Source organism: Cydia amplana, chromosome 2 (assembly GCF_948474715.1).
Source record: "Cydia amplana chromosome 2, ilCydAmpl1.1, whole genome shotgun sequence".
NCBI classification, from domain to species: Eukaryota; Metazoa; Arthropoda; class Insecta; order Lepidoptera; family Tortricidae; genus Cydia; species Cydia amplana.
The window spans coordinates 10,583,824-10,607,966 of record NC_086070.1 but is presented as its reverse complement, the minus strand read 5'-3'; the positions used below and the strand labels follow the sequence as shown (position 1 = coordinate 10,607,966).

The 24,143-nt window shown below is 39.1% G+C and overlaps 2 protein-coding genes across 2 annotated transcripts; both read left to right on the top strand.

Moving 5' to 3' along the window:
• Positions 1-657: 657 nt before the first annotated feature.
• LOC134657485 (protein toll-like) lies at positions 658-9,031 on the top strand. The gene is made up of 9 exons (XM_063513060.1): positions 658-858; positions 2,094-2,913; positions 3,453-3,625; positions 4,321-4,457; positions 5,148-5,306; positions 5,982-6,183; positions 6,655-6,881; positions 7,455-7,619; positions 8,019-9,031. The coding sequence occupies exons 1-9, from the start codon at positions 675-677 to the stop codon at positions 9,009-9,011; spliced, it is 3,060 nt and encodes a 1,019-aa protein (XP_063369130.1). The 5' UTR covers positions 658-674; the 3' UTR covers positions 9,012-9,031.
• A 5,001-nt stretch (positions 9,032-14,032) lies between these two features.
• On the top strand, positions 14,033-23,285 carry LOC134657476 (protein toll-like). Its single transcript, XM_063513048.1, has 4 exons — positions 14,033-14,289; positions 19,639-20,837; positions 21,156-21,495; positions 21,734-23,285. Exons 2-4 carry the CDS (start codon positions 19,672-19,674, stop codon positions 23,261-23,263), a joined length of 3,036 nt encoding a protein of 1,011 aa, XP_063369118.1. The 5' UTR covers positions 14,033-14,289; positions 19,639-19,671; the 3' UTR covers positions 23,264-23,285.
• Positions 23,286-24,143: the final 858 nt, after the last annotated feature.

Genomic DNA, 24,143 nt, shown 5'->3' with positions numbered 1-24,143 from the left:
AACTGAACCGATGAGACTACATTAGATACCTAGCCTTGATTACCCAGAATTAACATGAATTTACTGCATTATAAACGACAATGATCGGGTAATTCTAGTAAATTGTGAGAATTCTTTGACAACAAGTGATTGGCGACTCTACATATCGCCAGCGAATTTGTTTTTTTTTTTATGGTTATTAAACATTTTTTAAATATTATGTTTTTTTTTTATCCAAACTTATTTCCGACGCGTGAATATTTTCAGGACAATTAGTCACGTAGCATACGAGTATCTAAAAAAATCTCTGATATGCGAATTACATACTTTATTACTTAATGAAAAATATACCTACCTCATACATTGAGATCTGTGTTGCTCTGACTACAAGTTACATATTCCTTTAACTCTAATACGGTGCGCTGTGGCTTAACCTGATTGGTGACATTGTACATTATAATCAGTATTGTTGCAAGGTCTGTAGGGGCTAGTCGCTGCCGCTCTGTTAAGTGAAACCGCAAACAAACTATATTAAACGCGACCTTAACAGGAAAATGTGCAATTTAGTATTGTATATGTCTATACAACTATAATAATTATCGAATTTAACTTATTCATATAATGTGACACTATAAAAAATGTGATTATTATCGATGCCATGTTTATATGCATATATTTGATCTGCGTGCATAGGGATGAAATACTTATGGAAGAAGCTGCTAGTACAGGTAGCGATGCTAGTATGCTTGGTAACAACGTCTGAATCGGAAGCTGTGCTGATACACCCAAAGTGCAAAACTGCCGCCAACTGCCGAGAACAAGCAAATCAATCTGGGACTAAATATTATTACGATGTAAAAGGATCAATAGGACAGAACGGTAAGAAGGAGGGTCAAGTATTCTCACCGAACCCGTTCGGTTGCAACTTTGTTGCAGCACGACATTTGTGGCTTTCCATAGAGAAGGGTCCTCATGCTTCATGTGCAATAAGGAGCATCAGAATTTCTAATGGAATTTCGGGTAAAATGGTACTTATTGCACTTGCAGCATAAGGACCCTTCTATAATGGAAGGCCACATTTTAGTAGCCGACCGGGCTGTTGCCTATATCAGACGGGTCTGATGCTCCTTATTGCACATGAAGCATGAGGACCCTTCTCTATGGAAAGCCACAAATGTCGTGCTGCAACAAAGTTTGTATTGCTACAATTATTTATTTATTTTATTTGGAGATCCAACTTTTGTGACATTAACAACCAACTTACTATTGTACTAGTACACAACTTATTATTGTATTGTACATATTAGTTAAACTTGTTATCAACTTATTATGGGGCTATCCCAAGGCTGGCAAAAATATTTCTTCTTAGGGAATGCTCCCGGTACTGAGTTTGTATCACGAGAACCGGGAATTTCCCGGTTCCGGTACTGTATTTGTATAGAAAACCAGTACCGGGAGCACTCCCTAATTTCTTCCCTATAAAACACCTATTTTTGGTTCCGTACCCGACGAGTGACAATCAGAGTCAATTGAATTTGTAATAGGTGTATAGTACTATGATTAAACTATCCGTCAATGTGTCAAGAACCGTTGTAGGTAGACATATGATTTTATTATGATATTACCACTTTAAGACCTCCCAAAAATATTTGTGAAAAATATGTTTCTTCTCAATCAGACCCAAAAAGTGGCGCTTATTTGCTTGTATGGTTTTTTATGTTGCTTTTGAGTATTGAGTGATGGTAAAAAAAATTACTGGCTTTTCTAATAGGGCTCATTTAGACGGCGCGCGAACTCGTATAATACGATTTTAGTTACATTGCGGAGGTTACATCAATTCAGCCGACCGATTAAATGAGCCATTAATGTATTTTCTTAATTAGGTAGCTAGGTACTCAAAAATGCGCGAGAGAATTTTCTCACCTAGCTAGATCGATTTTTTGCCCCCCAAAACCCCCATATATAGCAAATTTCATCGAAATCTTAGAGCCGTTTCCGAGATCCCCAAAATATATATATAAATAAATATAAAAGAATTGCTCGTTTAAAGGTATTAGACAGATTAGAGATTAGATAATATCACATTATCATAAATTGTTCGGTAATGTTTTCAGCCAAGCAGCAAGTAAAAGTGGAATGGGAAATGGAGAAGAAGGCATTGTCGATATGTTGCAACTGCCGTCCTGGTAGTCACGGGCTGGCAGTCGATGATACTGCTTTGCCGGCAATGCCGAGGCCCACAGTCATAAAATCCTTAGAATTTGTCGGCTGTTTGGTTCCCAACGTCTCATACAACGATGCAATAAAAGCACTTAACATTACATTCTCATGCAATGATTGTGACCTTAAATTGTTTGCGTTACCTGCGGAACCACGCCTAGAAGGCTACCATCTGAAAGGACTGGTATTAAATAAGCTTACAATTACTGGTTTGTCGGAAAATTCAGCCACGCGCCCTAAGAAGGATTTTCTAAATGAATTGAAAGAATTGAAAAATTTAGAGCTTAAAGATGGCGTGGAACTTGAGGAGGAGATTCAAACACTTCTACCAAAATCACTTGAAGCACTATTGCTGTTTAACACTCATCTGCTGCTGCCGCCGCCTGTAAATGCAACGGAAAAACACAACCAAAGTCACTGGCTGCAACGGCTGCCCTCTTTGAAATATCTTAGAATAGCGGAAAAAAACACTAAACTACTGAAAAGACCGGTGGTACTACCGCCACTGGCCTATTTTCCCAAACTAAATACCTTGTTATTGATGGATATTTTACTAGCACCAATTCCTGATAATGTAAAATGGCTGAAAGACTCGAATCTGCGAAATCTCATGATTATGGATTGTGGACTAGAAAAGATACCGCATGATTTCTTCGAAGGTGCCAATATAACTAGAATTTACCTTAAGAACACAACATTGGGATCTTTGCCAGAGTAAGTTGCTATATATGAAATGATGTCCTTAAAACTTCGTTTGCACTACTACAGTCACCTTGAGGAGTCGAAACATACCCCCGCTTGCCCAAGTTTCCTTGGCCGGTGGAAGGACTCTTCCTGAACTCAGCCCCCGAATTCTCGAATCTAGCTTATGGTTGTGAATTATTTAGTTTTTGCTTCTTAATGGTCCGAAGGTGAGCATCACTGTTCGACAAGTGTAGTTACTATAACGCCATTGTCACTTTCTGCAATTGTCGGTGCAAAAATATGTAGCGAAAGATGCACAATAAGCATTTTATTATCAAATCATTCGTTTTATTATAAATTAAGGCCATCGAGGGCATCTCCAGCTGATGCGCTAGGGGGTTATATGGCAGATGGCCAAGGGGGGATCTTCCCCCCCCCCATTCCCCCCTTGACGGCGCCCTTGAAAGCCATTTCGTAAGGCACTAGCTTTTAGGTGGAAGCGACTGGTAAAGAGTAGTATCAAATTATCATATTTTTTATAATCTGATCTCCGCCCTTTAATATTTCAGTGACGTGTTTGCTCCTCTAGAGTCAAGTTTACATGAATTAGACCTTTCACACAACCAATTGAAAGGACGAGACCTGGTGCGCGCCGTACAGTCGCTGAAGCAGCTTAAGATTCTGAAGGTCAACAACAACCCTCTGGGCTCGCTCTGTGGATCTGGCCAATATTATTATAAGGGTAGGTAACTTAAAAAGGATAATTATGCTTAAAAACAAACTTTGCAGGGAAATCACTAGTTATCTGATTTCCATGAACTTGTACGAATAACTTCTCGACAAGTTAGACCGACTTCTGATAAATTATAATCGCTTTATTCTTTGTTTCTGTAAATATAACGACAGACCTCATGACATGCCGATCGCAGCTCCGCTGGCTCCCTAGTAGTCAATCATAGGCGTATTATTCGCATATTATGTGCTCTCTATTCTATATGATTCACATTTCCCACATCATCGTCATTTATTTATGAGCAGGGCTGTTGTTGGTGGAGAAATTTCCATGTATTATCCTATGCCTTATAATATCAGGTAGGTAGGTACTTGTCGACTTTAGTGAGCAAACCTGGTGTTGATAAACTTAGAAATGGTTGATCCTAAAAATTTCCGAGCAGGATGTGTATTATAGTATATTAAATAATAATTAATAATGGCGCTTTTATAATTTGAGAACGACAAAGACGATGTGACTAGCTGACGGTCTTTCCACCGCGATACAACCGGCTGACAACTTTTTTATTCACAATAAATAGTTATACTATACAACGCAGCTCTACGAAATTGCTCAGCTTATAAAAGTTTATCGGTCCTGTCAGACTTCACAGTACAAAAGATTCTAATGACTGATTTGTATATTTTGTATTGTTTTTATGACAGTTGAATCAGGGTTGCCAAAGAATTTGCGTCGCTTGGAACTGCGCAACACTAATGCGACGAGAATCTGCAGTGATTGGACCGAGAATGACTGCCTCACTGAAATATTTCTTGACAAGAATAACATCCAATTTTTATGGGTAAGTAAACAGTAACTCGGAAGTAGTTACAGGAGAAGCTAATGAACCCTTGAATATAATATTTTATTATTGGCTAGGTAATTTATTCACAAAATAGAGTTAAAAAAATCAACGGGTTGCACTCCGGGAGTGCCTGCAGAAGTGAAAACTCAATGACTAGTGCAAAATGTCTGCAGCACTATGTATAATTGAGGTTAACGCCATCTAGCGTTATTTCGTCGCATTACTTGAAATCGTTAAGCACATCACTGTTAGTACTCGAGTTATATTAATACCAGTTAGAGGGAAACTCACTAGATGGCATTTAAATCAATAAAGAAAAACTCAATGACATTACAATGCATTGTAACAGTTTTTGGATCAGGTCACGTGTCCGTCTTACGGTCACGTGACAGTCTTACGGTCACGTGACACCTGTTACGAGTTTAACATTTGAGTTGTTAATGTTGTAAGTATTAACGCGTATTAAACAGAGTAAAAAAAAAACATAATGTTCTTACCTAACCTGTTACTCTAGCTGTAAGTTTTCCTAACAAATAAAATAACATGCATATTAATGTGGACTCAAATATTATCCTTTATTATAGGGTAGGTCCCTACCTACGTAAATTATTACATTAGAATTAGCAATTACCGGCTAATTGGCTGATGTCAATTGTAAATTCATCTTTATATTTATTATTATTACAGTACAGCAATTTGAAAATGAGACGCGCTGAGAATAAGCCAGTAAAGCTTAGTATGAAAAATAATAACAATAACAAAAACCCATTGCAAATTATCATCAACAAAAGCGACTTCGATCAATGTCGGAACGAAAGTTTATCTCGAAATGGTGGAACTCGTAAGGTAAACAAAAATCATTTTTAGCCTAACAATTAAGTACTTAAAAGAGCTTACTGAATAGAAATAGATTTTATGTTAATATACAGCCTATTACCGTTGTGTCTGTTGTGTATAAAAACAAATAACAATATTTTATTTTGCACATTTCAAAGTATTGTATCCAAGTTCTCTATGTCGGCAGCCGATCGTAAAATCAGGCAGATCATGAATTTCCTAGGCATATTGTGAAATCATTGTCTCGTTCCTCGTTCCCTGAGTTGACGGAGCCCCGCGCGGGGCTCATGTTTCTGGACAACCTAACGAACCTATCCTACCTATCTATTGGTTTAAAGTGACTACCGTCAAAACATATTATTAAACAGGAGATTTGCGATCGGCCTGATTTTACGATCACCCGCCGACATATACAAATAACGCATCTCATCATAGTTTTGATAGGCAAAAACACAAAAACACAAACCTACCTTACACAATTTGCCAGGTAGCGCTAATCTAAAATTTGTTTACGAGAGCAACACCAAAAGTATTTAACTTGACGTAGGTATGTTACGGTATCGGTAGGTATCTAGGTAGGTATACAGTGATAAATTATGACATAAATGATTCTGTACCCAAATAGCGACAATCAGAACGCCAAGCCGGTGTTTTCTCTTTTAACATGATAATTTACTCTTTCAGCGCGTACAAGTTAACCTAATACTGAACTCTTTGGCATGCGACTGTAATGCGTACTGGCTTCGCGAGTTGCTGCGCAGTTGCTCGCTATTTACGCCAGAGGAGCCTAATCATGTAAAGTGCACGACGCCGTCCGGACTAGCAGAGCTACTCGACCACGACCCTCAAAGCTTGACTTGCTCGTACAATGGTCCCTGCCCTACAGGTAATCATTTCAGCTTTCGTTCACTAGAGTGTGAGAATATGCATTACAATACGATATGATAGGGTTTTCCACAAAATGTTCATAATAATCAAGTCTAGACTAGACGAATCACTGCATGGGCTGTAATTAAAATAAATTATATTTTCAGATAAGTACTTAATGGTATTATACATATGTATAATATTTAAAACGATTTATAAAAGTAGGTATATCCGTAACGTTTATGAAATTTGTTTTTGAATTCAATGACTCAATGTACCTGCGTATTAAATGCCCTGTAGACTTTCAAAAATTCTAAAATCTTGTCCATAAATCATAATGGCGAAAATAGTTTAGTACTTAAGTGAATACTGCGTGATTGTAAAAAAAAACAATGAGGGCTACAGGCGGAGACGTGCCTTTTGATTTGAGCATCCGGTTTGGATTGTCTGTCAGGGATTATTTACTAAATAATAATCTATGTTCTTACAGGATGTTCGTGCGTAAAACGGCAGCCCGACAACGCGACGGTGGTGCGGTGTGCGGGTGCGCTGCCACCGGCTCCAAGCTGGCCGCCGGGTACACCTGGCTACCCGGTAGCGCTGCACGTTGCGCCCGGGACGCTGACTGCCGTGCCGCGCCTCAAGCTAGTGGAACTGCATGCCCCTAATAACAAAATAACCAACATTTATAAAGAGGACATACCTGATACCTTGCGTGTTAGTAAAAAAATATTGTTGTTTACTGTGTGAAGGATTTTCCTTGTAGCGCACTGCGTAAGTATATAGTAGCACGTACACGTACAAATATGTATGCATGTGTGCCAATCTAGTACTCGTAGCTTTGCTGACATCTACTTGAATCTACTTGGGCCTTTCCTTTATTAGTCAAGTAGATGAAGATGCCCTATGAGGCGCTTGCTTTTCTAAATCACGAGTCCTAAACGCAAAGCAGCTACTAGTATATCTAATAGTCTTGATGTGATATCTTTTTGTGACTGAAGAGTTAGGTACGCAGCCTTCCCTACCCCATTTTCTGGATGCATTTACTCAGTCATAGACAATATGAACAATTTTGTACAACTTTTAATACTTCCAGTGATATTTTTATCATACTTGCTTACAAAGCATTGCATTTCATTCAGGCGTAGCGATAGTGGTGAGATTGTTTAACTAATTTAGGTACATTCTGTATCTCGTTTCTTGGCCTTACTTTAATTTACCGCGAACCAATTATTATCCATTGATCTTCAATATACTTCATGCTATGTAAGAAAATGTACATAAACGCAGGTCCTCGACGTGCGCAACAACAGCATCGCGCGCATCACATCGGCGGCAGCGAAGACGCTCCTGAATCTGAGCAAACATGTCGACTACAAGGTGTCGCTTGCCGGCAACCCGCTCGCCTGTGAGTGCGAAGACGAATACGCGATCGCGTCGCTTCAACGTGCCAAGGTATTTCTCAAGCCTAATAGACAGCTAATAGTAAATAACTAACTTATTGCCAATACCAAAGATAATACACAATAGTAGGGAATATGGGTAAATTAAATACTTTAGTACTGAATAATCATTTATTTACAAACAGGATATATACAGTGTATTACTAAAAGAAATTAAAAACTAGCTTAAATACTTTAGTAGTTATTGTGATGCAAATATTAAGACGTTTTGCTTATCAAAAATTCTACCCTTAAGTTCCACTTAATTTTTTCTAATTATTTGTGAGCGTGTATTAATAAACTTGAGTTAGATATAGTTTCCAGAGTAGCTATGAACTTATTCTCGCTTCTTTCCAATGAAACGAAATCGTTACATTTGTAGTTAGGTATATTTGTATTATTTTACTTGCAGATAACGGATTGGAATACGACGCAGTGTGTTGACCGTCACTATGTTGTTGATAAGAGGAAACTATGTAATGATAAAATGCTTCCGACATCGCTGGGAGTCATAGGCGCTTTGTTTATTCTGACATTAACAGCACTATTTTTTCTCTGTTTACGGCCGCGCATTAATCAGTTCCTTTTTAATCATGGTATGTGCTTGAAATATGTGCTGAAAGTTAAAGATGACGCCGATGATCCCATGAAAACACACGACGTGTTCATATCGTATGCTTATAAAGATTTGGAGTTTGCCAAAAAATTGATCGAAAAACTTGAAAGGTACGGTAACACCACCATAGAACACTGCCGTGATTGGCTTCCAGGAGAAACAGTGATTCGGCAGATTACTGACTCCGTAATGCGTGCACGGCGAACTCTGCTGCTTGTGTCCGATAACTATGCTGAATCAAAGTGGGCTCTAGAAGAGTTCCATGCCGCGCATGCACATGCTATGGAGCATGGCTCAGCTCGCGTGATAGTAGTACTATGTGAATTACAATCGCTTAAGAAATTACCAGAGGAACTTCAACTTTATCTTAAACATAACACGTATCTTGACTGGAGTGATCATTACTTCTGGGACAAGCTGCGGCGAGTCATGCCCCAGCCACGGGTTGTCCCATCGTCTGTAATAGAACAATCATTGCACGATAAACCAGTCCCACCTTCCCAAGAAATAATTGCCGATCCTGCCTTGTTGTTATCACGGTTATCTTTGGATAATGACCTACCACTTTCTAAGCTGGTGCTAGTCGCACCCGTACATCAATCTCATGATAGCCCGCAGGAGTCGTCAGCAAAAGATTCGCCCGTAACCCCAGTGGTGACAGAACCCCCACAACTTGGTATCAATGACAGAGCAAGTTTCTGTAGTGTTAATGTATCAACTCTTCCGTCGAATATCCTCCGGGAATTGCCAGCCCCTGTGTTTCACGTCGCTGTACCCAGCGCTTGTTAGCAAAAATATTTTCCAAGGACTTAGGTTAGTTATTATCTCAAAATGCATTTATGACTTATGTAGATAGATGGTAAGAAGTTGGTTACATTTTAAGATTCCATAAGTATCCATCTTTTAACATAATCAGCCTGATGGGTTATCGATGGTAACTTTGAATTCTATGATATGATTTACAGTGCATTTCGCGCGAACGATCGGATCATATCAATGTCTGTTTTTGACACAGATTGCAGATGTTAAAATCTGAACATCGCTTTAGACTTACCTACTATTTTTATATTTTTTAATGCAAGTTTTTTTATTGTGTTCTGCTACAATTATGTCTTCTTAGTTTAGAGTCAGCAAAGATTGGAGTCAGTATCCTCCAATTAGAATGATATTTACTTACCTACTCGTAAGGTGCCCAATTTTCGTGTAGGTAGTCCTTACAAGTAGGAATGTGAATAACAAGGATAATAATTTTACGATGTTGTCGACACCCTCGTAAATTTTTCAACATAGAGAGTCATTCTAAATAACAAAAAAAAAAACTACTTAGGTAAAAAATTAAAATTCTAGTTTTGTTTGGTAGTCCCCAATATAAATTAAAAATTTAGATTTAAGTGTAGTAATTTTTCATTACACTAGTAAAATAATATAAGTAGTCAAACGAGATGTTTATTTATATGGGGTTTTGTCATATTAGTTCATGAGGATTTTCCTCACTCATTATCTCCGTGTACAATGGGTCGTTGAAACAATAATTATTTTCTAAATTAGCATCGTAGGATTCGTGGGTTTAATGATAATGATAGCAAGCGTTGGGGTGATAAGAATTTTCCTCATTGTTTTTATTACAACGTTTTAAAATTAATTGATAATACCCGGGCACATAGACTAGGAATCCTCTAGACGGAGTTTAGAGCAATTATTTCATGAAACCGATGCTGCCAAAAATACTGGGGTGCGGGGGGACGAGGTGAGCGAGTCCCGTGCCGTGATTGGTCTGTGCAAAGTCACGGACGTCACACAAAGACACTTTGACTCGAAGATGGAGTAAAACTACCGTATATTTGTAGCAGAGGAGGTAGCGCTACTATGCTCAGTCTAGAGGATGTCTTGTCTGTGCCCGGGCACTAAAATATAATGAGTAATAAAATGAGTTCAGGTCTTTGTCATGTCGTCTATTTGTTTTATCGGAGTAGGTATAACTCGCGCCTGTTACCTAACTACTAGTGGGCAATATAATTCATAATAATTAATGCGTACCAGCAAATGGATTATGCATCCAGTAGGAAGAAGGGCGGAACTAAAATGAAGTTAGACAAGATATTGAAACTCGATAACTAAAACTTCTACTGTACTGTAACTTCTAAAAACATTCAGTAAAAAGTGTTAGAAATATATTTACCAACGTATAAAAAAAGCTAATCAATGAAAATCATTATTTTTATTCATGCATGATTCATGCTTAGTGTTTCGAATTTTTATCTTAGTCAAAAAATGTTAGAAAAATACTAGGTACAAGTTAGAAAAGCAGTAAGGCCTCATAACTAATGGTCATTTACGTCTTTCCTACTTAATAGATGCGTCGGACTCAAAGTACCTACCTATTTAAGTTTTTCTACTCGTTGCCTCTGCCGTAGTCACATACCAAGTTGAAAAGACGCATTTAAGTGGTTACTCGCGCCTTTTTAGGGTTCCGTAGTTATTTTAAGTTTTCCGTAGCCAATTTTGACAAAAACGGTAATACCTTTATAGTTTCTTCATGTCCTTCTGTCGGTTCGCCCCTCTGTCTGTCCGTACCTTACAGCCATTTTACTCGAAAACTATAAGCTATATTTTAAAACATTTTGTGAGCCGCTTCTTAGCTTAGAAGTAAAAAGAAAATATTTTAGGGAGAACACTTCAATCTCCATATATGTAACTATAAAAGTGAAAACAGTTTCGATGAAAATCAACGTGTGGCAAATAATTCGATAGGTCTTTAAAAACAACTTTAAGGTTTCTACTATAGGCTTATGATTAATTATTAAATACTTTTGAAAATAACCGCTTCAAAAGTCGAGACAATGTGCCCAAATAAAAAATACTAGTAGATGTACACCTTTTTTAGGGTTCCGTAGCCAAATGGCAAAAAACGGAACCCTTATAGATTCGTCATGTCTGTCTGTCCGTCTGTCTGTCCGTCTGTCTGTCCGTCCGTATGTCACAGCCACTTTTCTCCGAAACTATAAGAACTATACTGTTGAAACTTGGTAAGTGGATGTATTCTGTGAACCGCATTAAGATTTTCACACAAAAATAGAATTAAACAATTAATTTTTGGGGTTCCCCATACTTCGAACTGAAACTCAAAATTTTTTTTTTCATCAAACCCATACGTGTGGGGTATCATCTATGGATAGGTCTTCAAAAATGATATTGAGGTTCCTAATATCATTTTTTTCTAAACTGAATAGTTTGCGCGAGAGACACTTCCAAAGTGGTAAAATGTGTGTCCCCCCCCCCTAACTTCTAAAATAAGAGAATGATAAAACTAAAAAAAATATATGATGTACATTACCATGTAAACTTCCACCGAAAATTGGTTTGAACAAGATCTAGCAAGTAGTTTTTTTTTAATACGTCATAAATCGCCTAAATACGGAACCCTTCATGGGCGAGTCCGACTCGCACTTGGCCGCTTTTTTATTTTATAAATACTTTTTACTTTTTTGCAATAGGTTTATATTATTACAACTCAATTTTAACAATTGTTAGTTGCGCCCTTCTTCCTATTGACGGCAGTATTGTACGTTATCTTAGTAATAATCGTGTACAATGAGTTCGTAACGCAAAATATATGTTTATTTTTTGCACAACCAGCACAACGCACTCATCTTGAAATAAAATTGGTCAAATATTTTACAAATCTTGTTGTGGTTTGTTAGAAAAGTACCTTTTAGACTATTTTTATAAAGTATTTTAATAAGCGTTTTTAATATTATACCTAATATGTAATGTAATGTTAAATATTAAATCATTCTTCAGTAGTAGTGCCATTACCATTACATCAGGGATTTTTGTGTTGTGAATTTTTGTGTGTATCAAAAGCGTGCCAAAACAAACCCGAAATTAAATATGTAATATCATAAGCAATATGGATCACTGGTTTGAGTTATATAGGTTTATTTAGGGTGCTGGTTCAAGATGAGCACGATCGCTGTTTCGAGCTGCAGCGTCAGAAATAAAAATAGCCCTTATGATAGCCAACCTCCGACAGGAGAAGGCACCATAAGAAGAAGAACGTTTATTTTAAGATAACATTCAAATAATGACTTCAGCAAAATGACACTAGTATAGTACGGCTCTTCTGAGGTGAACTTTTCGCTTCGAACCTTAATCTTTCAAACAAAGGCCATTGTCTCTATTATCGCAAAACCGCTTCGACGAAAAGTTCACCACAGAAGAGCCGTACTATAACGTTAACGCTAGGGCGTTGACTCGAGCCACGCGACGACCGCGACGTCACTAGTAATTTCCATTAAAATTGTCGTTGATTTCGTTGCAGCGCCACTGTCGCGATCAGAACATTCATCCCATCATTCATTTTATCACTTTAGCTGTGGCATTTAGTGAAACTCGTAATCATGTTTAAGTAGTAATAATCCATAGGTCGCTGGTTCATATCCGGTTCGAAGGACCAATGTTCAGCGGTGAGGTGGATTATGCTGGTTCGAATGGTCGAAGAAGTAACTCTTGTAGTCACAAATTAATATTTAATATAAAAGCACATATTTACGTGAGAATTTGAAGTGAATGTTTTTATGGTTTCCATAGTAACGCAATACAGAGTTCTGTTGGACTTGCCAACATACTTTGCACGAGGTCTTTCGACCTCATCCAGCACTGAACGTGTTAAAATAGCTGTTATGATTTGGATGTTGTAGTTAGAAGGTACAGTCGCTTTTTCAACGGACTTTACTTAAGGGGTTGTGTTATTCAGTAGAAGTGGCACGCTCGAAATAAATCCTATTTTTTATTTTATGTTCTTTGTCTGATAAAATCAGAATTATTTATATATAATGACATCGAATAGCATGAATGTGGTGAGTAGATGTTTGTTTATGGAAAATGGCCCGCTGTCCCCAGCCAGTGCTCTTTTAACACTGACTAATCAATTTATGAAAAAAAGAAGACTTATTTTACCCAAGTTTAATAAACGATTGTTCTTACTTCTTGTTTTCCTTTGCACCGTCTTTGTTACCCAAAGTGCGCAACTTGGATCATTCAATAATAAACCAATTAAGTACGGTACCTACTGATATTTTTATGCCCAAAACAAGACATTGGGGCAATGTTCTTAAGAAACCCTGCTACGCAACAGACTGAGACCGCAATATCACTTGATTCCTCTAACGTCTAATACAATAACTGCGCCCAATAAATCGGCCTACGTTGGCCCAATGTCTATGTTGGGCATTACGAATTCCAAAGTTCTTGGTTTTTAAGCATTAGAAAGAACTCCGCAGATGTGAAGAACTCCGCTTTATTCGGTATAACAATGAAATATGACGTAATTTCAACTAGCACGATTATTATTTATGTACATACTTAAGTAGGTACATACTACCTAGTTACTTAATAAGTTTTACCGCAAATATACCTAATTTAGAACCTCTTGCTTACTTCTGTGGAGCTTATTTACATTTATGAAATACTTTTCTTCTCCCCCTCTAGTCTCTTAGCGGAGCAGTCACAGATATAATAATATCTGTGGGAGCAGTCGAGATAATCGTGAACTTGACACTCACGTCCAATCTGTATTTTTGCTCGCTTACGCTTATTGAAGGCGAGATACAGTATCATACCAGCACCACAAATACCAAGCTACCTGTTGCCGGTGGCCGAATGTGGTACTATGAAATGTGGCTGCGCTCGCGTTTAGGTGGCGCCACGGTCAACTGCTAACTCCGCGTATCCGTGATCCCCCCTCTTCCATCTCAATCCTCACCAGCCAGCCAGCCCCAGTAGCGTTCTCGCGTCGACCCACGTTTGACGCGTCTTCGCGATAACACCCTGTTATCTACGACAGTAAAAACTTTGCTCATTGTTTGTTTGTATGCGAGTAGAATCTTAATTGGCAGCTAGCGATCTCTTTCTACGTGCCCTGTGTTTGGATAGCGATTGAAGACTCGTGAGGAATTTTTTAGTGAGAAGAGAGCAGGAGAGCGCGACGAGGTCCGGGGGACAATCTCCTGCACAGCAGCTGATTGCGATATTCGCATGAGAATATTGCCACATTGGAGCGTTGAAGGTGGGTTTACATTCTGTCGTAATAAATAGTCGCGTAACAATCTAATTGCGTTGCTTTGCTAGCATGAGTTTGTTTATAAATATACTTTTAAACAAAATAACCAGGGACATTAAATTAGTCGTTTCCGTCTGTCAAGTCTGTTTTACAAAACATAGTATTACATGGAATCTCCGAACCAGTGTACCTATACCTACAGACTTATGGTTTTGTTGCTATCCCACCAAATGGGCCCCTCCTCCTAGCGCGTGGTATTTTATTTCGACAGACGGGTTGCTTGTTTGTGTGCACGATTCGCAGAACCGGTCGACGGTCGAGTGACGATAGCTCTTTGCTGCTGGAACGTAAAAAGCAGTAAGCTACATAAAACTCGTAAGGAGATAAGACCTTTTAAATTCGCACGGTGAGTGGCGATGGCGTCCATTACAAGACTCGATTAAATATATTTAGATCCGTAAATACAAAGAGATAGAGCATTCGTCTCTTTCTAAAACTGCATAGAGGTACCTACTTGTAAAGAAAAAACACATTATGAACAAGACACTAATAACGATGTTTCATTTGAAGCAAATTGCGAAAAACGTTCAGGCTCGCACTATTTTCATGCATGAGCGATGAGACAATGATAGTCAAGGGACTCAAGGGCATACACTTTATAAAACAATGTACTTACGCTACATACTTAGTGTAAATACTGTTGACCTTTTAATATTCTAAAAACAACATAGGTACCTTATTTTTTAGGGTTCCGTACCTCAAAAGGAAAAAACGGAACCCTTATTTATAGGATTACTCGTGCGTCTGTCTGTCCATCTGTCACAGCCTATTTTCTCCGAAACTACTGGACCAATTTAGCTGAAATTTGGTACACAAATGTATGTTTGTGACCCAAAGACGGACATGTAACGTAAACAAATGAATATTAAACATAGGGGCCACGTTTGGGAGGTAAATCAAAAAATTTAAAAATAAAGTTTATCAAACTATATCGTGTTTAAGAAGATTTAAATCCCCCCCTCAATTGGAGGAGGGTATCCCAATATGGGACCGGCAACAAACTCTTAGGATAAACAGTTTAGAAGTTATTCAAGAAAATAGGCAAAAATTACCATTCCCCCGTTTATCTCCCAAACCTACACAAAATAGTACTTAAGGCTTGGCCAGACACAGAGCGCGACGCAGCGTCGCGTCCGCGCCGCGTGATGCCGACGCGATGACTGTTCAAACAGGGCGCGCGCGGACCGCGCTCTCAACACGCCCTCATCGCGCGCGCGAACGCGGCGCGGCCGCGCGGGAACGCGGCGCGGCCGCGCGCCACCGCTCGCTGCCTAACGTCCGATCCGACTGATGTGACCCAGCGCGACGCGGCGGCCCGCCGCGCTGCAGAAGCGGGGCCTGATACCGGCGGGACGCAGTCTGTTTGACGTCGGTAACCTGTTAGCATGTGCCGCGGTCGCGCGGCGCGGACGCGTCGCTGCGTCGCGCTCTGTGTCTGGCCAAGCCTTTATAGATGACAGGAAAACCTAGGTACTTAGGTTTTGATCCGACGTACTCTTGCGGAGTTTTTATAGACATTTCACTCAAGTTTCACATAAAAAATACATTGTTAAAAATTGTGTAATGTGCGGAACCCTTGGAACGCGAGTTCGAATAGCACTTGGCCGGGTATTTACATACCTACCTAGGTTGATTTATCAAATTAATTTAAAAAAAAACCTATCATAGGGAAATCCCTTAAATATGGCTCACCAAATAATTAGGATTTCATGATTAGGCATTAATTACCTATGTTTACTAATTAGCACACGTGGTAGGTAGAGAAAAGCGAAACGCTTGCAGATATATTAATGAGTCTACATTCCACTGTTCATTACCTACTCACGATCGATATAGGTATTTTGTAAAACCATTTATTGCTTTAAAAAAGTTCATTCGTCTTTACGGTTGTTAGCACCCAGGCGGAGGTCGGAGGATCTTGAGGTGAGTCGGAGTCAAACAGCGTGTGCTTCTTATGGCGTATAGTATATTGGGAAAGTGTCATGAGTACATTACAAATTCGCTAGCGTAAAATAATTATAACAAATTACAGCGCCACCTATGGACTGTATTGGGAACTATCTATCTTACTAGAGACGTATAGTATGGCTCTTCTGAGGTGAACTTTTCGCTTCGAACCATAATCTTTCAAACAAAGGCCATTGTCTCTATTATCGCAAACCCGCCAGCTCGAGCGTTAGCACGTGCCAGTACAACATTCATATTGAAAAAAAAAACCGATATCGTCATAGTATTAAGGTTCAAATTTAATGTCACTGATATTCTAGATATTACGTTTTGGTAGTGTAGGACGATAGACCGCCCCGAAGCGATACGGCACTCATATTATTTTGATACTTAGTGTGGTGTTAAAAATGAAACGTGGTTATCTAATCTAATACCTTTAAACGAGCAATTCTTGTTTATTTATTTATTTATATATATTTCGGGGATCTCGGAAACGGCTCTAACGATTTCGATGAAATTTGCTATATGGGGGTTTTCGGGGGCGAAAAATCGATCTAGCTAGGTCTTATCTCTGGGAAAACGCGCATTTTCGAGTTTTTATATGTTTTCCGAGCTTCGCTCCCGGATATTTTATGATAAAGCGTTGTATATTTGTTATATAACAAAATCTAAGGTAACAATGTAAATTTAAGATTAATAAGTTTAACATAGGTATAATCAACATTTTTCCGTGTAGGTATATAAACAGTTACCTACTTACTAAGTATTAGATAAAATCGTGTCATAAAAAATCAGATATAATAAATTTCTTGCAATCAAAATCCAGGGTCACGTAAGCAGATCGTCAAGTTTTTAACAATATCGGGCAGAGTACTTATATAAATAACACGAAGCACACGGTTAGGATATTAGAAACCGACTTAAGCCTGATGTAGGGTCGGTAAATGATAAAATAATGTGCCCCACTACTCATGCACACGGATCTTGCACACCGCTCTTCTCGTAAACCTATTGTATTTACCTATGCAAAACAATAGTTGTCAGGTCGCAAATCCTTATCAGTGTTTTTATTGTCACTATGCGTCGGCATCACATCAGAGGTGCTAATTTCACAGTAGGTATCGTTATATTAAAGATAAGAAAAAATAACAATGCTTGCAGCTGCACCTTTGTAAATTATTACATTTACCACCGCAAGCTAATAATTTAAATAAAACAATATAATAAATATGTAACCACGTTTCATTTTTAACACCACACTAAGTATCAAAATAATATGAGTGCTGTATCGCTTCGGGGCGGTCTATGGTCCTACACTACCAAAACGTAATATCTAGAATATCAGTGACATTAAATTTGAACCTTAATACTATGACGATACCGGTTGTTTTTCAATATGAATGTTGTACTGGCACGTGCTAACGCTCGAGCTGGCGGGTTTGCGATAATAGAGACAATGACCTTTGTTTGAAAGATTATGGTTCGAAGCGAAAAGTTCACCTCAGAAGAGCCATACTATATCTATGTAGATCGATAATCCATGTAGGGATTCTAGGGTTCGATAAAGTATGTAAGTAATAGGTCACATAGATGGCGCTGTTAACTGCACAAGTTAACAACGGTCTTGTTCCTAGGAACAATGAAAATTTCATGGCCATATTTATTTGCCGCTTGGGAAGCGTTACACTTATTAAATTGCTTATTGCTTATTAGGCAATAGAGTTGAAATGCAAGAGCTCAACAATTAGGAGTTGTAACCTATCTAGTTATCAGTTATTTAGACACAACCAAAGAGAATATAACCACTACGTTTTAAGAGACGGCACTTCCTTACTCGCCAATGGAATCAGTTTAGCATACATCTAGTGACAACCGCACAATAGGACACCGGTCAAATGTCAAGCAACGTGAGTGCCAACATAACGAAACGAATAGTGCTGTACGCACGCCTTCGAAGTATGTATCGATAAATTATCGATAAATGCATTGGTACCTCTCGGGTGATACAAAATAGGTTACAATTTTTATCGATAAAAATATCTAGCGACAACCGCACAATAGGACACACATCAAACGTCAAGCAACGTGAGTGCCAACATAACGAAACGAATAGTGCTGTACGCACGCCTTCGTAGCATGTATCGATAAATGCATTGGTACCTCTCGGGTGATACAAAATAAGTTACAATTTTTATCGATAAAAATAAAACAAATAACCTTACAGTCTAAGTATTTTATTTACATTACTCGATTTTATTAACAAACATTACCCTATTTTATTAATAAAAAATACAACCATTACAATAATTATTCACAATAATTACAAACTACAACCTATTTTGCTGTGCCTCCTTGCTCTGCCTTTTTTAATAAATCAGCATTTTTCTCTTCTCCCAAAGAAAATACGTAATTTTTTTCTACAACATTCATTTCGTAAGTAGTAGTAAAATGGAAAACATTAATGTAGTCTAGCCTGTTCACTTTAAGATACTGCAAATCGATGTACAGGTTAGCCGTTTGGCACACGCATACTAGAGGTCAAAACAAAATGTTTGACCCGCAGTTCCTAAAAAAAATTCCCTGAGGAGGGGCGTGCCGAAACATTTTTGTTTTTGTACGGATTTTTTTTTTCAGAAACCTATCTTGTGTGGTATTATATGCAAGGGCTTTTTGAGGCGATTCTAAAAATATACCACATCATTACATTTCTGCCATTTTTTTTTATTTAAAACAAAAATAATTTTCAAATCATACTAAATTTGGGCTTCTCCAGATACGATATGGCTGATTTTTTTTTTGTACAATATACCACAAATAATACGTGATATCCTCATATCTAACCCCAAAAAAGCAATTTTGGAAATAATTTCATTTAGATTTTTTTTTTTTATTATTTTTCAATATTACAAAGTGATACAGTTCTACTTCAGTACCTATTTTACGAGACTTATGGAACTGTACTGCAGATACGGTGCATATTAATCATAAAATGATACGTAATATCCATATATCCAACCTGTACATCGATTTGCAGTATATCTATGAAATTGGGGTCGTACGGCTGCCGCTAATGCTAACATCTCATCGCAGTCGGCAAAATGCTCAGTCACCCACTGTCTGCAACCGAGAAAATATGAAATGTATCGATACTTATAACTTATCAAGAGCAGCACTAGTGTGTTGCACTTGCGCTAGACTGTCAACGGGTTATTACCACTAGTTACTACCAAGTTGTTACCAGTGGTAACAACTGAGAAAAAACATCCCCAGTAGTTAACTTTTGGGATAATTTGTTTTATTTTAATTTTTTTTTAATTTAAGTATCTAAAACATCTTTTTTTTTTTCAGGACTACGTACATACGCAATATGACAAATGTGGGATGATGGATTTGAAGACGAGTGTGGTATATGTGGCGGTATTGCTGACGCTGACCGCGAGTCAGAGCACTGGGCCATGTCCCCCCGAAGCGTCAGATGGCGCACAGATTGAGCTGACCTGCCTTCTTCCGAGTGGCACAGAGATAGAGCTCGATTGGCGTGCTCGTAAATATGTCACGCTCGAATGTGACAGCAAGGGCAGCTTCGCATGCGCCGAATTACCGAAAGTATCACCAAAGTCAGCACCACCAACGAGGGCTATGCTCAAAAATTGTGTGCTGCCTGTTAATGAGTCACTTGCTTGCACATTGCAAACACTTGGCGCACCCGCTGCCACTTCGCTTACCCTGCGTGGCGTCTCAGCTAACGATCTCACATTCGAACATGTCCACGGGCTGGTAAACCTATCAACACTCACGCTAGTGGGCTCAAGTTTTACACATCTACCAACAGCCGCTTTAGCAGCTCTGCCAACGTTACGAAAATTAACAGTGCGTGAAGCGCGCTTGCACCTAACCTCTGATTCTCTATTGGGAGTATCGGGACTGGAATATCTGGAACTATCCGCGAGTGATATTAAAGAGCTTAATGCAAGTGTCTTTCGAGAACTCGAGTCGCTGCACACTCTAAATTTGTGGGGTAATGAACTACGTGCATTACAGACTGGCACTTTAGAAGGACTAAACGCGTTAGATACTTTAGATCTGAGCTCTAATCCTTTGCACTCATTGGGTGATGGAGTGTTAGCGGCAGCGAAAAACCTGAGGGTGTTGCGACTGGTAGATACAGAGTTATACCAATTAGATGAGCCGGCATTACATAATCTAAACTCGCTTGAGGAATTAGTAGTGCTAGATGTACGAAAACCACTGAAAGTGGGGTCACGCTCATTGGCACTGCCGAAGTTACGCCTGGTAGAATTGGAGCGGTGCAAGTTGTCGATACTAACTGGTGATACTCTATCAGGCGCACGTTCGCTACGTTCGCTATCTTTGTCACACAACGCATTAGAAACGCTACCATCAGAGCTATTGAGCGACTCCGTCGAGTTGCGCGCACTTAATCTTAGCCACAATGCCCTGAAATCTTTGATGCCGGCACTATTTCAGCCGCTATGGCGCCTGGAAGAACTTAACCTTGACGACAACCAAATTGAAGAATTTTCAGAGTAAGTCATTATTGACATTCATATTAGTAGTTGCGTGTAGGTATCATACTGCTTTGGTATAATAAAATGCATGATTATACATAATGTAATAAAATTTCATACGACGATAAAGGTTTGGGCTTGATTAGCCGAGCATCAAAATACATAATTGAAACATAATTGTCACGATTCTAAAGCCGCAAGAAAACTCATAGAAAATCGTACTAATAAGGTAGTTATTCAAGTAGGTACATACATAGGTATATGATCTGTTTAATGTTAATCACAAATAAAAAGATTCTGATTCTGATGAATGACGGTTACTTTAAATATTTGCAGTGCTATGTTCGAGAATCTGGGCGTGTTGCGTTCGCTGTCGGCTCGCAACAACCGCTTGCGCGTGCTGTCACCCACCGCGTTTCGAGGAGCGCGTTCCCTGCAATATTTGGATTTAGCTCACAATGAGCTAACATTGCGATCTGCTGACACCATAGAAACGCCAATAGACGGCTACATGGACTTTGGGGAAGGACGGTCATCACCCATGTATGAGCTAATAGCGATGCAGCACTTGGATCTCGGGCACAACCTTATCAATGAAGTATTCTATGACTGGCGTAATTCCATGTTAAATCTAAAGCTGCTCAATTTAACAAATAACCGCATCGAGTTTCTGGAGGTAAGAAACAATTTTTATGCCATTAATCGATTGGTATGGTACCACTACCACCCTTAATATATAACCAGTTGTACCTATTCATTTTGTTGTCTATTACAATAACGACTTCGCCATAATTAACTTCTTCATTATCTACATTGTTAGAATATACCTACTTAAGTACATTTCATTTTAAAGCACAAAAATCATAATATTTAGATTTTAGATAAAATGAGTATATTAGTGTTTTTTTTTTCAGAATCCTGACATAAACTTCCTTAGTCAAGACGTGACAGTCGACTTCAGATATAACCAAATAGCAACGATTCAGGTCTTACAAAGGGAGCTAGAAGCTCGCGTGAATGATGATGAAAGAAATACAGGAAGGGGTCGCCTGTTAGTCGACGGAAACCCTTTCAATTGCGACTGTTTTACGTACTCGCTATTGCAATTTATCAACAGTCCAAGTTACGAACATATATTCCCGATGCTAACGCTTGATGCTGCCATTTGTGCCTCACCACCTGCACTAGCAAACACCACAGCACGTGCGGCGCCTCTCGATAAACTTACCTGTGAGTTGCCATCACCGAAGTGCCCGGACAACTGCAACTGTACCTTGAATCCTGCCCACCGAGCAATCAACCTTGATTGTATCGACCCACCAATAAATGTTCCTGCGCCTTATGAATTTGGATTTGGACTCAATCGTACTGTTCTGCGTCTGCAACGTGCGCCTGTGTCCCTCAATCTATCGCTGCCAGTGCACGAACTCATACTTTCTGGACTTGATCTAAAGGTGCCTCCGCCAGGACCTGCTCCGCCCGAACTAAAGCTACTTGATCTCACCAATAACCTACTGACAGAGGTGCCACCGGCATTAGGCTTCAAGCTACGCCTAGCCCGCAACCCTATCGCATGTGACTGTGCACACTCTGCGGACCTTGTAGCTCTACATAAATCAGCAGACAGCGTAAGTGATTATAATATCACAACGTGCGCGCACGGCGGTCTCTTGCAACTAAACTCGGACGCGAATTTATTATGTGCGAGAACTAAAGCAGCATGGGCGGCAGGAATTGGTGGCACATTGGCACTGCTAGGTGTGCTAGCTACCGTTGTAGCAATTTTATGGCTGCGTTACCAAAACGAGATCAAGGTGTATCTTTTCGCACGAGGCTGGTGTGGTTGCCTCACACGATCGGCTAAAGAAGCGCCTGCCAAGTACGATGCGTTCTTGTCATTTTCACACAAGGATGAAGAATTTGTGGTGCATAAGTTAGTGCCAGAGCTGGAGAGAAGAGGATATCGCCTTTGCGTACACTATCGCGACTGGGCGCCGGGCGAGTCTATTGCGGAGCATGTGTCACGTTCGGTGCTTGAGGCCAGACGCACATTGGTAGTGGCATCGCCTGGCTTTTTGACCTCTGAATGGGCTCGAGCTGAGTTCCGGGCAGCCCATGCACGTGCGCTTAGAGAGGGCCGCGCTCGTGTTATAGTTATATTGCTGGGAGAATTGCCAGCGCCCGACGCTAATGCGCAAGAAGACGATTTGCGCACTTACCTCCGTACAAACACCTATCTAAAATGGGACGACCCTTGGTTTTGGCAGAAGTTGCAGTACGCATTGCCGCATCGCCCTCTTGGAGATAGCAAAGAAGCTCTACCACCTGCATCCAGGACTATCTCAGCAGATGCCCTTCGTGCTGCCCTAGCAGTTCACCTGGAACATAAAGATAAATTATCAAATGAACTTCAACCACGGCTTTTGCCTCCACCAGCATTATAGCGACTAGTGTTAGAGTAAATAATTCATAAGCGCAGAGTTTATACTGAGGATATCTAATGATGGAATATTATGTAAGTACGTAATAGTTAGTACTTATTGTTAATTTAAAAAAATGAATCTTTAAATGCTTTATCAGCATTATTTATTCTTAAGTGAACACTGATAACGGGTGAAAGTGTAGCTGAAAATCAGACATTCTAGTCAAGAATCTGTTAATCTAAGTACACATTATTTTACTATAATATTAAAGGTAATCTCTTTTTTTATACCTTACTGTCGTGTGTATTTTAAAAGTTAACTCCTCTCAAAGTTCCTATCCTAAATTACATGAAAGTCAAATAACATCAACGTCCATCTCGTCATATGGGCACATTCACGTCGTAGTTAGCGCAGTTGGCGTTACTTAGGTACCATTTGGGTACCTACTTCTTTTTTTTTCAATAATTGAAAGTGACACCACAGCGTCACAATGTAACGCACTATATAACAAAATAATAAAAATATGAAATGGCATGACAACTTTATTGGACTCGCAGAAAGTCCCGGTTGGTTTTAACTGACTCAAAATTGAAAATTATCGTTTTGCAGAAAATGCTCAGTAAACTAATTTGAGCTCAAAATCAAAATCGGTTAATTACTGATGAGAGTATGTTAAAAATTGTTATTGCCGTTGTGAGAGCGAGACATCGACACGAAAAAAGAGTTCAGCGTTAAAAAAATCGAAAAAAGTCAAACAAAATCAAATCACAAAAGTCAAATTGACTATTGTGAATAAATTCAAAATTGTGTGATATTTAGGGAGGAAAATGGCGATTACTTTTGCATGGAGAAGCGGTCGTCCTGATGCCAACTTACAAAAAAAAGGAGGAGTGAGTTTTTT